Source organism: Oreochromis niloticus, unplaced genomic scaffold, assembly GCF_001858045.2.
Source record: "Oreochromis niloticus isolate F11D_XX unplaced genomic scaffold, O_niloticus_UMD_NMBU tig00002015_pilon, whole genome shotgun sequence".
In the NCBI taxonomy this organism is placed as follows: Eukaryota; Metazoa; Chordata; class Actinopteri; order Cichliformes; family Cichlidae; genus Oreochromis; species Oreochromis niloticus.
Window position 1 is genome coordinate 460,762 of NW_020327533.1, and position 16,184 is coordinate 476,945.

General features: G+C 39.0%; 1 protein-coding gene across 1 annotated transcript in view; it reads left to right on the plus strand.

Moving 5' to 3' along the window:
• Positions 1–223: 223 nt before the first annotated feature.
• LOC112844896 (NACHT, LRR and PYD domains-containing protein 3) overlaps positions 224–16,184 on the plus strand; it is a 40,173-nt gene continuing 24,212 nt past the window's right edge. Inside the window, exons 1-3 of the mRNA XM_025904499.1 lie at positions 224–252; positions 1,443–1,684; positions 5,960–6,001. Of these exons, the coding sequence (XP_025760284.1) occupies positions 1,450–1,684; positions 5,960–6,001 (277 nt within the window). The 5' untranslated portion in view covers positions 224–252; positions 1,443–1,449. The remainder of the gene's footprint in view (positions 253–1,442; positions 1,685–5,959; positions 6,002–16,184) is intronic.

A 16,184-nucleotide genomic window follows, 5' to 3' on the forward strand; every position in this document is an offset into this window, starting at 1 on the left:
CGCGAACGAAATGGCTCTTAGAGCCGGATCTTTGAAGTGAACGACGCGAGCCGGCTCCTTATCGCGAGCCGTGGTTTTTTTTCTTTCTCCCTCTCTCTCTTCCACTTTTTTTTCCGCTTCACTCTGCACGCGAGCCTTGTGCTTTTCGCTGGGCAGAGGGGGGAGGGGCGGTAGTTACAGTCGCAGTAGCACAGGAACAGAGCGGGAGGGAGAGAGACAGAGAGCCAGGGACAACAACGTCACATTAGAAAGGTATAGTAATCATCCACAACTATTTTCAGTTGCAGATGATAAAGGATTCAGAAAGTTTATTCATGCAGGCCCATATGACAGAGAATATGCATCTTCTTTTTCATATCTTAATTTATATTTAATTGTGCTGTGGTTTGCAGTGTTTTGTGTTGTTTCATTTTAAATTTGTTTAAAAGGAAAAAGCTGAAAATTTAAATAGTTAAAAGTTGAACTGTGACTACTTGGTTTTTGTATTATGTGATTTATTTATTACATTTTATGTGGAGTGACTAAATAAAAGTATATTTACAGTGGCCCCTAGAGACAAAGCAGCAAGTACAAACTTCCAAACACGTACAAACCCTGAAGCACGTACATACTCCAAAACAGAGTATGTACGGTTCTCTAAAAAGAGCCGGAAATCCCATCACTACAAGCTTTGTCATGAAACACAGTGAAATAGGAGTTTTAAATGAAGCTAAACAACTAGGGATTTTTAACTACAATAGAGCAGAATACATATAAAAATCCTTTAACATGTACCTTCTTAGATGAGCCCTGGCTAGATGTTGAACAGGCACTATGCAATAATCTAGAGATTTCAGACCTACCATTTATCAGCTCAAACATCAAAAGACATGAATGCTTTCATCAACATCAGCTCTTCTCTGACAGCATGGTGGGAGTTTCTAAAAATAACGGAGTCTTCATTAATCCCATGCAAACGTACACCTATCTGGAATAACCCTGACATATTACATAACAATAATATGATTAATTTTTCAAAATGGAGTTGTAAATGAATTAAATGCTTGCTTTACTGTGCTTTTATTAACATTACTTCACTTCATGTTCTGACGTGACATGTAAAAACTTGAGTTGATTAAAGAAGTTTTCTAAAGATTGTAAGCTCTTTTGGTCTTCTGTGGAGAGATTTTTCAATTCCATAAGTTTCACTTTAATTTATAATATTATAATTATCCTTTGATGTTTTAGGTTCCATTCTCATTGTCTCAGGTTTGCTTATCATGAATTCATCATAATTCAGTATCTGATGGTATTCCCATTACAAAAGAATTTACCCCAAAAAGTAAAACCTAAGTAAATCCTAAATAATTTAGACAAAACATAGAATATGCAATATGTTGTGAAATAAACTAAATAAGTAAAAAGTAGATTGACCGTGATTCAAGTTATTTGATGTTTAACAGATAAAAGATGGAGGAGTCTGTTCAGGAGCAGCTGCTATACATGCTGGATGATTTGGGAGAAGAGGAGCTGGAACGTTTCCACTGGTACCTGCACATTGGACCTGGAGGTGATTTTACGACCATCAAAAAGAGCCGTCTAGAGAAAGCAAGCAGAATGAGAACAGTGGATCTTATGGTGGAGACATATACTACTGACTACATAATGGAGGTGGCAAGGCTGATCTTAAAGAAGATAAATGAAGGTCAGTCAGAGAAAAAAACAAACACTAAACAGTCATGCACAGTATACAGACACATTGTCACAATTTAGGTAGCGCTTTCTAATAGGGCTTGGTAATAAAGTGGTTATAGTAGGAAAACAAGGCAGCAACAGATCGTAATGATGTGGTATTTTCAAAGTTATTACCACTCAGTTATCAAAGTATTAACCACTTAATATGAAGCAATATCGCTGTAGCTACAGTGGTTACAACTGATCAACATTACACTGAGTTTCATATAATTGGATTACATGTGGTAGCTTCTGTGTAATAAGCAACATCAACAGGTGCAAAATTCAAAACTGCCTCTTTCTAGTTAAAAATGTATTAATATGTAGGTATAAACTTTTAAAGCAAACTTAAAGATTACTGATAACATGGTCATGATAACTGATTAAAATGAGCTTCAGGATATCTATAATGCACTGGAAACACTTCTGCAAAAATTAATTTTAAAAGACAGGGTTCGTACGCTTTTTTCAGGGTCAAATTCAAGCACTTTTTAAGCACTTTCAAGATCCGTTTTTAAGCTTTTCCAGTAACCCCCCCGCTGCACCGCCCTGCCAAAAAAAAAAAGAGAATGCATGTTTCAATTTGCATCACCTCAGTAAGACCATGTGAAAAGACACCTTAGCTCCCCTTTTGTTAGGACATAGAAAAACGCACCACACAAAAATACTGCAAAAGGAACGGTCACCTTATATACTTAGTGTATAAACTCAAAATGCATATTTCACTTAAAAATTAAGATGTGCAAATGTGAGCAAATCAACTTGTTAGAGATATTCTTCTCCTGTTGAAAAAAGAAAAACGAAAAATAAAGAAATAAGTCTAGATATTGATGCTTCTTTCCTGTGTGACAAAAAAAACAGGAGACAGATGTTTGTTTGTTTTTTAAGTTATTTCCCAATAAAACTGTTTTATTGCTAACTACATTGCTGTCTGTATTATTCCTGAAGTCCTAAATGATCACCTTTAAAGTGTTTGTGCTAATAACATCAAGTCAGACAGGCATGGAGAACAGCACTGACTGTTTAAGTAGTTTAATGTGTAGGTGGCGATAAACACATTTTGAATGAAAGCCGGGGAACCTTGGTAGCACAGAAACAAGTGGCTATTCTTTGTGACCATATGGATCACTCATATTACCATTATTTCACCCAAAGGCACCAAATTAATACGCAAAAAAGCTGCAGCAATACACACAAATATAAACAGTACTTGGTGACAACTTTGCTTTTAGCCGTTAACCCTCTGGGGTCCAGGGTATAATTGGCCGTTTTTGCCTACTTTTGATTTGGCCTCTATATTTCACCATTAAAAACTGTTTATCTTGCCAATCTGTTATTATCTCATTTTGACATAATGTGTCAGCACAATTTATCTAAATTCAGACAAAATTTAAAATACAAGTAGAAAGTGATATTTTTGACTGTAAAAACCACAAGCATGTTTAAGGAATCATTTTCATAACTTGAAATGCAAATAGAAATGGGACATTTTTAAAGTTTTGCAAACAACAAAGTTATATAGTACTATTTACCTAAAAATGCAGCCAAGGCTCAGACGTTTTTTATATAACCATTTAAAACTATTTACAGAACAATCAGCTGTGCTGCATCAAATAAGAAGGCACACAAATTATTTATGCAACTCCAAAAAATAGTTAGTGTCCACTATAACACAGATGAGAACAGCACAGGGATAAACCTGCAGGTCTGACAGCAGGTGTGTCACTCAGCGTTTACACTGCAATCTGCCTTTGGTGGCTTTTTTGCAGCAACTGTAACGTTCACTAGTAGAACTGACACACAAAACAAAACGACTACACTACACACTAACTACACAAGACAACACACTAACTTGAGACTCCAAACACGGTAAACGTCACAAATCTCTCACGTATCAAAACTCTCTCTCTCTTTATCGCTCTCTCTCTTCCCTCTCTTCCCAAACAACCAAATACCACATGTTGCTGTATCATTTTTTGATTGGTCGACATGGTACATTTTTCCACCAATAGGCAAGGAGTGTTTTTTTCTTTTTTCACTCACAAGGAAAGCGTGTTTGCTAGCGCTCTCCATAAAAAACGCCGTTTTTACCGTTTCTTCCCGGAGTAAACGCCACTGTTTTATTCAGAATATACCCCCCCAAAAAACATCGGTTTTACGTGACCTATCAACACAATTTAAAAACTGGTATATAGTTTGAAGTCCGCACGTTCGACCCAAGTTGAAATGGAGACTCTGGGTCGACCCCAGAGGGTTAATCAGAAAGCCTTAAGTTAGCTAGTTATGTATCGGGCTAATGTTTAAAGCTTTCACTTGAGTAAATTAACTCATATTACTCCTAAGTAATATTAGCTAAGTTCACAGCATATTCCGTAATAGCGCTGCTATACTGCATCACTCTCAGTGCATTTCAATCATTTCTCCAGCGAGTTTGACAGCTAGCAAAATAATAACCATAATTTTTTTTTTAAAAATAGCATGTGTAACGTACGCGTACTGGAAAATTATTTACTAGGACTTACCTATCATGCGACCAGAGAGCGCAAACTCCGCCATTGTTGTTTTCCATCATTAAAAACATTAAAAGCATTAAAACAGCAACCTACAGGTATGTTAGCGCACTCATCCCCGACTGTCCGAGGGAGGGGCGGGGTCACATATTGAAACAGACGCAAGGCAGCCCAGGCGGGGAAATTTTGCTTTTGCTTTTTGCGACTCATTTTATTTCTCTATCTGATAAGAAAACAATTCAATCAGATAGCTATTTATTGTGAATGAAATACAGTTACATTTTCAAGCACTTTTACGCACCACATCTGAAATTCAAGCACTTTCCAAACCTTGAAAAGAGGACATTAGAATTCAAGCACTTTCCAGGATTTCAAGCACCCGTACGAACCCTGAAAAGAATAAAATATATGAATAGATTCGATTCACCTAGGAGTGTACAGGACCCTCTTTCACAGCGTAGTTTAGACATGGATGACAACACATAATATGGTAAAAATCCTTCAGGTAGGAAAGAAAGTGGAACACGCGTTTAAAATGTTCACTACGCAAAATTAAAATGCCATCAATGGTCTCCTGCTTATGCAATTCAGGTTTGTGAGGGTGGAACACCATCTACCTGTGCTGGTTTCAAAGTAGAGCTCAAGAAGCTGTAGAGAGTGAAGGAACAGATCTCTGTCCAGAAAAGAGCTTACAGTGGTATGCAAAAGTTTGGGCACCCCTTATAATTTCCATGATTTTTCTTTATAAATCATTGGCTGTGTGGATCAGCAATTTCATTTAAATACAATATATCATATAGAAGAAGAAAACAATGGCATTTGAGAAGTGAAATGAAGTTTATAGGATTTATAAAAGCATGCAATAGTTACTTAAACAAAATTAGGTAGGTGCATAAATTTGGGCACCATCATTTTATCAATTTAAATACCTTTAGCACTAATTATTGGAACACAAAATTTGTTGGGTACCAATCATGAGAAAGGGTATTTAAGGTGGCCAGTTACATGTTTTCCCCTCTTTCCATCTTCTCTGAAGAGTGGCAACATGGGAGCCTCAAAATAACTCTCAAATGACCTGAAAACAAAGACTATTCAACATCATGATTTAGGGGAAGGACACTAAAAGCTATCTCAGAGATTGCAGCTGTTGGTTTTCACTGTGAAGAAATGAGGAGGAAATGGAAGACCACAGTCACGGTTCTTTTAGATAAGCATTAAACTAAAATAATTATTTAAGGTTGTTCCAGACTTCCTGATAGTAAATCAGTTATAAATACCATGTTATTACAATTCTGCCTGTTACACAGAAACTGCCACAGGTGTTTCCTTGTAGTCATCAATATTCTTTAAGTTTGCTTTTAACATGGTTATCATTAAATAGAAAGAAGCAGTTTTTATTTTTTTCAACTTTTTTTCTTATTACACAAAAATTCAGATGGGTAATTGACAGGTCAGAAGTTAGAAATACCACATTATTGTATTATTGAATCTGTCTTGTCACCCTACTATAATCACTTTATTTCCAACCTTCAATAAAAAGTTTTAGAACAATTTATTTTATAAAATGTATTCAAAACTGAGGATTTTTTAGTCTTTCAAATTGTCTTGTCTTTCATCCTTAAATTGTGTTTGAGTAAAAAAAAAAACAAAACACTATATTTACATTACTTTGAAGCAATGCAAGTGGTCTTTTTAAAAGACCAGTTCATGATTTAAGGTCCCTTTTCCTTTAACAGGAAGTCCCTCAGCTGAGGCATCTTCATTACTTTCATCAGAAGGTAAGAATTCATCAGTTTGTCGTTGGTAAGGCAGAAACACATGCAGCCTGAATTGATCAATCAGAACTCTAGTTGTTTCCATGTGGTATCTCTGTAACCTCACTGTAGCTCTGTACAGATTGTTCAAAACTCTGCAGCAAGACCTCTGATCAAAACATCTAAGTACTCTCATGTGACACTGTTGCTAATACAGCTGCATTGGCTACCCACTGTATGTCCATTTCAAGATTCTGGTACTGACTTATAGAGCTCTCCATGGACAAGCACTTGCCTTCATCATTAAACCTCTACAGCCCTATGTCCCTAACAGGTCTCTTAGGTCATGTAATCAGGGTCTGCTTGTCATTCATCATACGGTGGCTTGCAAAAGTATTCAGCCCCCTTGAACTTTTCCACATTTTGTCACATTGCAGCCACAAACATGAATCAATTTTATTGGTGGTCCACGTGAAAGACCGATACAAAGTGGTGTACATGTGAGAAGTGGAATGAAAATCATACATGATTCCAAACATTTTTACAAATAAATAACTGAAAAGTGGGGTGACATTTCTTTTAAGACACAACCTTTCTGTCTCTTATGACAAAGAGCCTGTTTCTTAATCAGTTAACAAAAACCCTACACAGTATTTTAAAATAGTGTTCTCCAGATCAGAGCTGTAATCAATATAGAACATGGGGTTCTGTTAGGTGCATTTAAACGGGTGGATTCAGTGGCAGAAACACACACGGGCACAGAATAGCGGTGAAGCAGATTTATTAACAGTAGTCAGGGAATATTTACAAGGGGATGGGGCTATATACAATGGCCGGGTAAATGTGCGAATAAACAGAGCCGAGGGGATGAAAACGAGCCGAGGTATGCAGGAAGATTGGTGGCGAACCAGAGCTACCTGAGAACGAGGGACAAAACAGAATTAGGGGATAAACGTCGAGAGGCGAGAATGAAACTGAAGTGGACGGGGAGAGTTGGAGAGCTTACTTGAAACACCAGAATACAGGAATGACAGCGATCGCAGGCCAGCGCCAGGTAAGTCTCTGTCACAGATCCAAAGATGGGCCAGCACACAAAGAAACAGGCAGGCGAGCAGGCGGCAAGACAGGCTGGTGCAGAGAAAAAGCAGGCAGGAGATGAATCTTAAAAACATGTAGCTCAGTCGCACGGAACCAACAGATTAAACTTGCAACAGCTCTGTTACCACTTGTGGGAACGACAATAATCCGACACCAGACGTCCGTCACTCAGCTCCATAAATGCTCCCACTGATGACGTCCGATGCGCCACAGGTGTGCCGGAATGCCGTCAAACACCGCCCCGCCTACCTGTGCCGAAAAGGGAAACAAACCCCAGAAACACCAACACGCATGCCACCAACTCCTAATAGGTTCAAAGCAAGGAAAAATTGTGTGTTTATCAGTGAAACTTTTAATTTGTGTTAATTTTATCATTATCAGTTTATGAAATCTGCACCTTAAGGGACTTAATGAATGGTTGCTTCTAAAAAATTAAAACTGATTGAGTCATTTCACATCATATGAAAATATTTTTAATACAAATTTGGCCCTACAAAAATGGAAACTCAGTAACCAAGATAATGGAGATTCTCTAAACACGAGCAAATATCACAGTCAAATTGTTGATTGGGATTTACACATTGGATGTATCCTCAGTGTTTTGGTACAATTATACAAGAATATTTCATAAGAACTGAACAACTGATGAAACAACTTACTTATGTGACCACATATGAAGTGTTATAACTTACCACAAAAGGTGAACTGTGCCACTGACCCTTGGTAGATCTGCACATGATAAACAAAAAATGCATTATAAATACTAACACAGCTATTAATAATTAAACTGGCGGGGTGCATTTAAGATGTTAATGTCACAAAATAAAATAGACTGGTAGAAAGAAGTACAAGGTAATGGTAATGGGGGATGCCATGAAAATATATCTTTTCAACATGATTCAGTGTGACAAAGCAGGGGCATGATTTAAAAAAAGTCTTTTAACCTAAAAATGTTTTAATGGCCATGAAGGACTCTTCAATAGATCTTTCAACTCACCTGTGTTTACTTTCTCCACCTGAAACTACTTGCAGTCTAAATTTTTTTCCTTCAGTCTTCAGCCTTGGAAGAAAAAATAAAAATATTGAAAACCTTATCAGCACACTAAATATACAACACCTTGCTATATTTCAATCTGGGTATTACTTTTAATTGTTTTAGATAGAAGTTGCCACTGCTAGCTAAGTCACTGTTGAACGATGCTAATGAGAAGAAGAAAAAAAAACTGCCGAACAATGAGGCTGCTTTTGTAAAAACGCCAACTTTCTTGCTTTGGCAAGGGGTCGTTAAAATATCACTAAGACCCTTTCTTTATGTGTTATTCTTATTAAAACTATGTTTTTAATCGGTTAAAACTGTAAAACTGATGACAAAATCTATGTCTCAAAAATAGCGCGAACAACAGCGAACAACTATTCACCACCTGGGTCTGTGCTTTTTAACACAACAGCGCATTCGAAAAGAAGTTATTGGCTGCAACATATTAATATACTTGCTTTTTTACGGAAAAAATAAACATAACGAAGGTCCCGTTTTACTTACAAGTTTCTCCAAATGTGCTCTCCAGTTGCTCGAGAAGGGCAGCCATATTGAACAGAATTTTCTGTCAACGTCGTTCAGGTTAGAGAGAAAACGTCATGACGTAGTACACGTGCGGAGCTCGGGAAAAAAAAATTTACTCAAAAATCATAATTAAGAAAGCAGTATTTACTCTTAACTTCTAAGCCATGTATAATTATAACTGTTTGAATCGTTAACAGAACAGAAAAGTTTTAAGTTGTTTCAAGTTTACAGTGTGGGCAGTGTAGTCCATGCTGCAGGGAGAATGTGTGGGACTGCCCCTCCCGTTATGCAGTGTTGGTCAAGTTACTTGAAAAAAGTAATCAGTAACTAATTACTGATTACTTCCCCCAACAAGTAATCCTGTTACTTTACTGATTACTTATTTTCAAAAGTAATTAATTACTAAGTTACTTTTTAAAAACACGATTTACAACCTGAATAGGTAATAAAGCAATAGATCTTTCAGCACAATTCTACTTTTTTTGCATAATCCATCACATAAAATGTAATCAAATGGAAAAGTCTTTTTTTGAAACTTGTTTTATTAGTTTTAATCTTTTAACTTCATGCATCAAGCAAAAATTAAATTATATGCAACATTCTCTGACTGAAAGAAATTTGTTTAACATTTTAACTTATTTTCTGCACATTCCAGCACATAAAATAATTTTTTTTGTGTTTACACGCAGTCTTTCAAATAAATGCAAGTGAAGCACAGCAGAAAATAAATAAAATCAAAGGCTCAGGGGTCCTTTTGCTCTATTTTCACTTGTATAGCAGGCAGAGGTTTGCCCTGGTACAGGTGTGCCACAGCGGTCAGAGGAAGAATCCGCAAGTTTCTCTGTGAATTTCCCATTCCCTCGTAGCGTACTCGGTGCTTGCTCAGAAGTTAAGGGGTTTTTTTGCCGTAAAAAGAAGTTTTCTTCCCGCACTCTGTACAGGGGACGCTAATGTTTGTGTCACTTTTTACGGAATTATACTCAAAGTAAGATCAGTACTTCCACGCTTTAAACGCTGCACACTCATACTCTCTCCCACACTCTATATATTATCCATTGTTGATCTGCACACAGCTGTTGCCACGAATGTCGCACTCGCTTACGTGATTGTCATGAGACACTCTCGCAAAAAAAAAATCACGGTTTTAGTATTGCAGTAACGCAGCATGCTTATGGGAAAATAACAGTAATCTAATTACCTTTTTTGCAATAGTAATCCTCTACTTTACTCATTACTTGAAAAAAGTAATCAGATTACCCCTCTCCCGGTGGTTGCCCGGGGCGGCATCGTGGTGGGGGGCAGCATCACGGGCATTGGCAAACCAAAAAAATTAAAAATTGCCCGTACTCATGCTACCCCGACATCATGCCAGCGCATACTGGAGATGGCATAGGCACCAATCGGTTTTCTATCGCCCATTTGCTGGGAGTAAGGGCGCCCTTCGTTTGCGAGGTGCGCCTGCTGCTTACGGCAGAGGGAGGAGAGGGCGGGGCAGTGGGGGATTCACTGGCTGGCTGGAGCAGCATCTAATAACCAACTCGCAAAACTAAATAAAAACAAACCAACAAACACGAAAACATCAGACATCAGATAAGATAAGATAACCTTTATTAGTCCCACACGTGGGAAATTTGTTTTGTCACAGCAGGAAGTGGACAGTGCAAAAGTTATGAAGCAAAAATTAGAATAAAATAAAATAAGAATAAATACAGTACACAACTGTACAGAATAGAATAAAATAAAATACTATATACAGTAGAATAAAATAGAATAAAATATACAATGAGATAAAAATAGAGTACAAATGCTATATACAATTGAGTAAAAATACAACGATCATGATAATTTGCAAATTTGCACCGATGTTTTTTCGAAATTCTATATGCGAAAAGTGAGTGCGAGAGCCCTCGGTGCGCCTGCTGCTATGCTGAAGTCAAAGTAAACTTTATTGTCATCTGCGCTAAATACAGTCCAGTATATAGAGAGACAGTTACAGCAGTGCAAGTAAAACAAACAATAAATATAAAACGATTAAGTAGCACTGCCACTGTGTGTGTGAGGGAGGGAGAAAAAGGAGAGTCGAAAAGTATGAGTTGTCACTGACCAGAAACAGCAGATGGAAGCATGTAAAAATAATAATAACCAATGCAGCAAAAAGGAGTGCCTGATGAGCCCAGTTTGTCACTAAGCTGTTAAGACTTGACTGTACGCTGTGTTCATGTTTTCCTCCAAAACAATAAAGTTCCGTTTGAGCAGCCTTTCAATGCTTCTCTCTGTCTCTGCTTGATTTTATGTGGAGTGAATAAATAAAAGTTTATTTACAGTGGCCCCTAGAGACAAAGCACGTACACACTCCAAAACACGTACAAACTCCAAAACACATACAAATTCCGGAGCATCCATAAATATTTATATATAAACATACATAAAAAAAACCTAAGTGACAAAATGATACTCTTAGGGCTGCACGATTTTGGATAAAATGAGAATCACGATTTTTTTTTACTTGGAATTGAGATCACGATTCTCTCACGATTTTCTTTTCCAGTATAAATATTTATTGCACTTATTAACTGCACATGAACTTCGTAACAGTTGAAACTGAACATAAAAACAACAAATGAACATAAAAACAATAAATGTCTTATATTTTGTCGTTGCCGCAAAATGTTGTACTGCTTGAAATTTCATCTCCACCACAGTTGTTCGACACTGCGTGTATAGAGCATGTAGTGCAACAATAGAAAAATAGTTGCGGGATGGCACTGTGTAGCGTTTGTCTAGGGTGTTGATCATTTTCCTAAATCCCTTGTTTTGCACAATGTTGATGGGAGCCAGATCTTTAGCCAGGGGATAAGCGATAGCCTCCGTAATTTTCTTTGTGCCTGCGGGAGTTTGATGGGTATGGGGAAGCGCTGTATAAGGTTCCAGTTATTGATGTTTGGGTGGTTGACCGGGACGGATTTTCTCCTGTCAATTTCTCATCATCTCTCACGTGCTCTCCGTTGTTTTTTCCCTGCCAATTTTAGCAGCCAGCTGGCTTCTGTATCACGTGGTATAAGGCTCCGCCCTTGTCATTTCTTGAGCAGGAAAAGTGAGCGCTTGTTTATATGTAGATTATGTCCCCAATCAAAATGCGGTACAATCGTCATCTTTTTTATTTTTTATTTTTTAATCGTTGTCGTTTGGAAATGAGATCGCACATAAGAATGAATTGAGATCGCGATATTTTTTTTTTTTTGCCTGTCCCGTTTGGTTCTTTTGCCATCAGAATTATTGTCTAAAGGCGAAGAAAGATGCCCAACGAATTTACTTTACCAAATTGACCATCCCAGCCTCGCCGTAATGGTCTATTTGATTCACCTTTTATTGTTTATTTTATTTATTTTTTTATTTTCACTTGCTAAATACAGGACAGACTTGAATGAGGAAAAGAAAAGGGAGAAAGGAAGAGGGGGAAAAACAGCAGAGAAGAGGGACGGGGATAAAGGGCAAAAAATAAAAACCAACAAAATAAGCAGACAAAAAATACATATATCAATCACCTGGATCACCCGCTGAGAAAGAAAAAACAAAACAAGCAGATGAAAACGAGAGTAATAAACAACATCACAATGATATATGGGAATATAACAGTAAATACTAAATATTAAACATTATTGTGCAGCACGCAAGATCAACAGCGCACAGTGTGCTTTGAGGCAGGAGCCAAAAAGAGTGTAGTTTGTTTGTGTGAGCACCCGTGTGCACACCTGTGAGCATGGACGCGCTTGTTTTTAAAAGGTTCCTTCATGTAATGATCTGCTAGAGGGTGTGGGGGGCCACTGCCCCGTCCTCCAGGGCATGAAGCAGGTATGGAGGAGATCAAAACTCCAGACATCCAGAGGCCCCCAGAACACAAGAGACCAAGGAAGACCAACAGAGGGGCAGCCGCGCCACTATCCCAGAAAGAGCTGAGGAGAGTCCCAGATGAGGGGTCAATCAGCAGAAGCCGGGGGGGGGGTGCAGTGACGTGCCCATGAGCTCCGCCGGAAGCCAGCTGTGTCAGAGTGACCGAGCCCCAGGCCGAGAGGCCAAGGGCACCCCACCCCCGAAGGGGCCCGAGCGAGCACCAGGTTCCAGGCCCCGATAACCAGCCACCAAGAAGTGAGCCGGTGTGTACCTGGACGCCCATCCCTGAACACAAAGACCCACCAACGCACCAATGTCTGAGGACGTCTGCCACTGGCAGGGGAAGTGGTGGGGGGAGATAGGCCTCCATACCTTGGAGGGCCTGAGATGTCCCCAGAGAGGTCTGATACCCAACCTGACATATAGACAGTCAAACAAGAAGAATCAACAGTCTCAAAAATCATATGTCACTACAATCCAACTGTATACAGACATAGACATTCAAACACATCAGTTGACTTTATTGTTTGTCCATGCGGCTCTCAGCTAACTTCAAAGCTGTAGCCTGGTCAACACCCTTCTTTATGACTCCTATCAACCCCCCAAATCGTCTCACTGTAGGCATCTTGTGGGGGTTATAGTCAACTGGTGAAGTATCTGCATTTGCAACTCTTCCCCTGTCCTGTTGTCACCTCAGAAAAAGCTTCGTAAAGGAAAATGGATCAAGGTGTTTTGATCTTCTTGGCTCAAAACCTCAACCAGCTTAGAGAAGTTTTCATGATGTAAATGTAGACAAAAGGCTTCTCTGTTTGCATCCTTTTTGCAGAGGACACAAAGAATAGGTGACGTTGCACAAATTTCATGCTAAATCTCCAACTTGGACTAAACCATTGCCCTTCATATACATAGGTAACTGGCCTGTTTCCAGTTCATTTAGCAGTTCAGTGTCCTGCAGCAAGTCAGATACTTGGAGTCAGACTAGCAGGTCTGTCGTACCAGAGCAGTTCACCTTTCCAGCTACTGGTGAACCAACCGTACATTCAGGTTCAGAAGTTGAAAAGTTGGCAGTGTTCCAAGTACGTTTTACTCCTGGATGTGTTGCTAAGGCAACCAAACAAACTGTCTCGCTCTCAGTGATGCTATATGACCAGAGTCCAGAAGAATGTGTAGCCAGTTGCATCACAAGCATAACCATTGGTCTCGTTCTTTATGTGAGCAGTTGTGTTCATAAACTGCCACCAGTAGTTGTTGAAAACCCCATGCGGGTACTGGGTGTGATTTGCTCTGTCCCAGTGCGCTTCCTGTCACCCCACGCTGGGTCCACAGGCACAAGAAGGCACACAGCATATTCCCAGCCATTCTGATGAGTACCTGTGGCTCAGTTGGTTTCTTCACCGGATTGAGACGAGGGGCCCTGGAGGCTTCCCCCCCCCCTTTGTACCCGGTCTTCCTGCCACTTACCCCGAGCTGGCCTGGATCACCTTCTTGCAGTGTGCTTGATGTATCCAAGTGTTTCTTTCAGCAATCTTCACTGCTGTGGGCGTCGTCGGCAGCACCCGATAGGGACCTTCCCACTGTGGACTGGACCAGCTCTTCCTCTCCATGGTAGTGATGGGATTTCCGGCTCTTTTTAGAGAACCGGCTCTTTCGGCTCGGCTCACTAAAAAGAGCCGGCTCTTTCGGCTCCGAACCGGCTCTTCAGGTTGTTTTGTTGCTTTAATTAATTTATTATTACAATAATATAAAATTATGCACAAAAGGAATTACTAATGTAAAAAAAAGTGGTTTTATTTATATATGTTGATATATAAATATATACAGTGGCTCCTAGAGACACGTACAAACTCCAAAGAGCACGTACAAACTCTAAAACACATTTCTAGCGTTAACTGAACTTCCAAAACAGAGCTACCTAGATCACTTAAATTAAACAATTGAAAGCATATGTGTATTGTTTGTGCATTTATACACAAGCACTCATATATATTAAAATAATTAAAAAAAAAAAAAGTTCATTTACCTCTTACTACCACACACCGGTCGTTGGTGTGTGGTAGTAAGCTCAACACTGCGCCTAGCAGTGGAGCTTTTGTTTCTGGAGCACTTCTGTTGTCTTTTGTACATGTTTTGGAATCTTTACGTGCTTCTGAGGCTACATCCATGCGTACACGGGGATTTTTGAAAACAGAGATTTTCTGTTTTCGTTTTAAAAAATAATCCCGTCCACATGTAAATGCAGAAATGAAGGAAAAGGCTGCTAGGAGCATGCCAAAGCAACAGGTGCCGATATATTCCTAAACGTGTAGAAATGTTGGCCAATCAGAAGTCTAGAAGCCTCGGTGGGAAATAGTAAACAAAGATGGGGCATAGAAGCAGAACCGAGTCGTATGTGTGGAGGGACAGTAACTGTGTGCATATGTAAGCATTTAAACACTGCAGAGAGTACAATTAACAGTAACAGTATTGTAGAAATTCATTTCACCGAAACAAAACGTGGCGCACAGTGTGACGTCAAAAATGGCGCACACCTTTGACGCTGCGTTTTCTCCGTTTTCCTCATCCAGGAGTAAATGCAAAAACAGAGTTTTCGAAAATATCCACCCTGAAAGGCATTTTTAGAAATCTCCGTTTTCAGTGACCGAAAACGCCATTTACGTGTGGACGAAAGGTGCAAACGCATAGAAAAATCTCTGTTTTCAAAAATACCCGGGTACGTGTCGATGTAGCCTGAGTTTTTCTGTGTTTTGGAGTTTTTACGTGCTTCTGAGTTTTTACGTGTTTTGGAGTATGTACGTGCTTCAGGGTTTGTACGTGTTTGGAAGTTTGTACGTGCTGCTTTGTCTCTAGGGGCAACCGTAAATATACTTTTATTTAGTCACTCCACGTAAAATGTAATAAATAAATCATATAATACAAAAACCAAGTAGTCACAGTTCAACGTTTAACTATTTAAATTTTCAGCTTTTTCCTTTTAAACAAATTTAAAATGAAACAACACAAAACACTGCAAACCACAACACAATTAAATATAAATTAAAATATGAAAAAGAAGATGCATATTCTCTGTCATATGGGCCTGCATGAATAAACTTTCTGAATCCTTTATCATCTGCAACTGAAAATACTTGTGGATGATTACTATACCTTTTTAATGTGACGTTGTTTTCCCTGGCTCTCTTTCTCTCTCTCTCTCCCTCCCGCTCTGTTCCTGTGCTACTGCGACTGTAACTACCGCCCCTTCCCCCTCTGCCCAGCGCAAAGCACAAGGCTCGCGTGCAGTGTTGCCAACTCCTCAGTAAGGAAAATCGCTATTGGCTGTCCTAAAAGTCGCTAGAAGTCGCTAAATGACGTCATCACCTAATTTGCATAATTGGTCACACTAATATAATTGTAACCTATGTTGTTGGAGAGAGAAATAACATCGTGGAAGAGACAAAGTGAGTAAAAAACGTCCTAAATGCATTTAGAGTTTATTTAGAACTACAAATTAAATTTCTTTTAGCAATTATTGTTTTTTTAATGTCACAATTCCAACCCTGCTCCTTTACCCGGGCTTGGACCGGCAAAAGTGACCCAAAATAGGCACTCTGGTGGAGTTACTTTGTGTTTGTGTGTGTTTATAAGTAGTTTTAAACCTTGTGATCCACAAAACAGCAT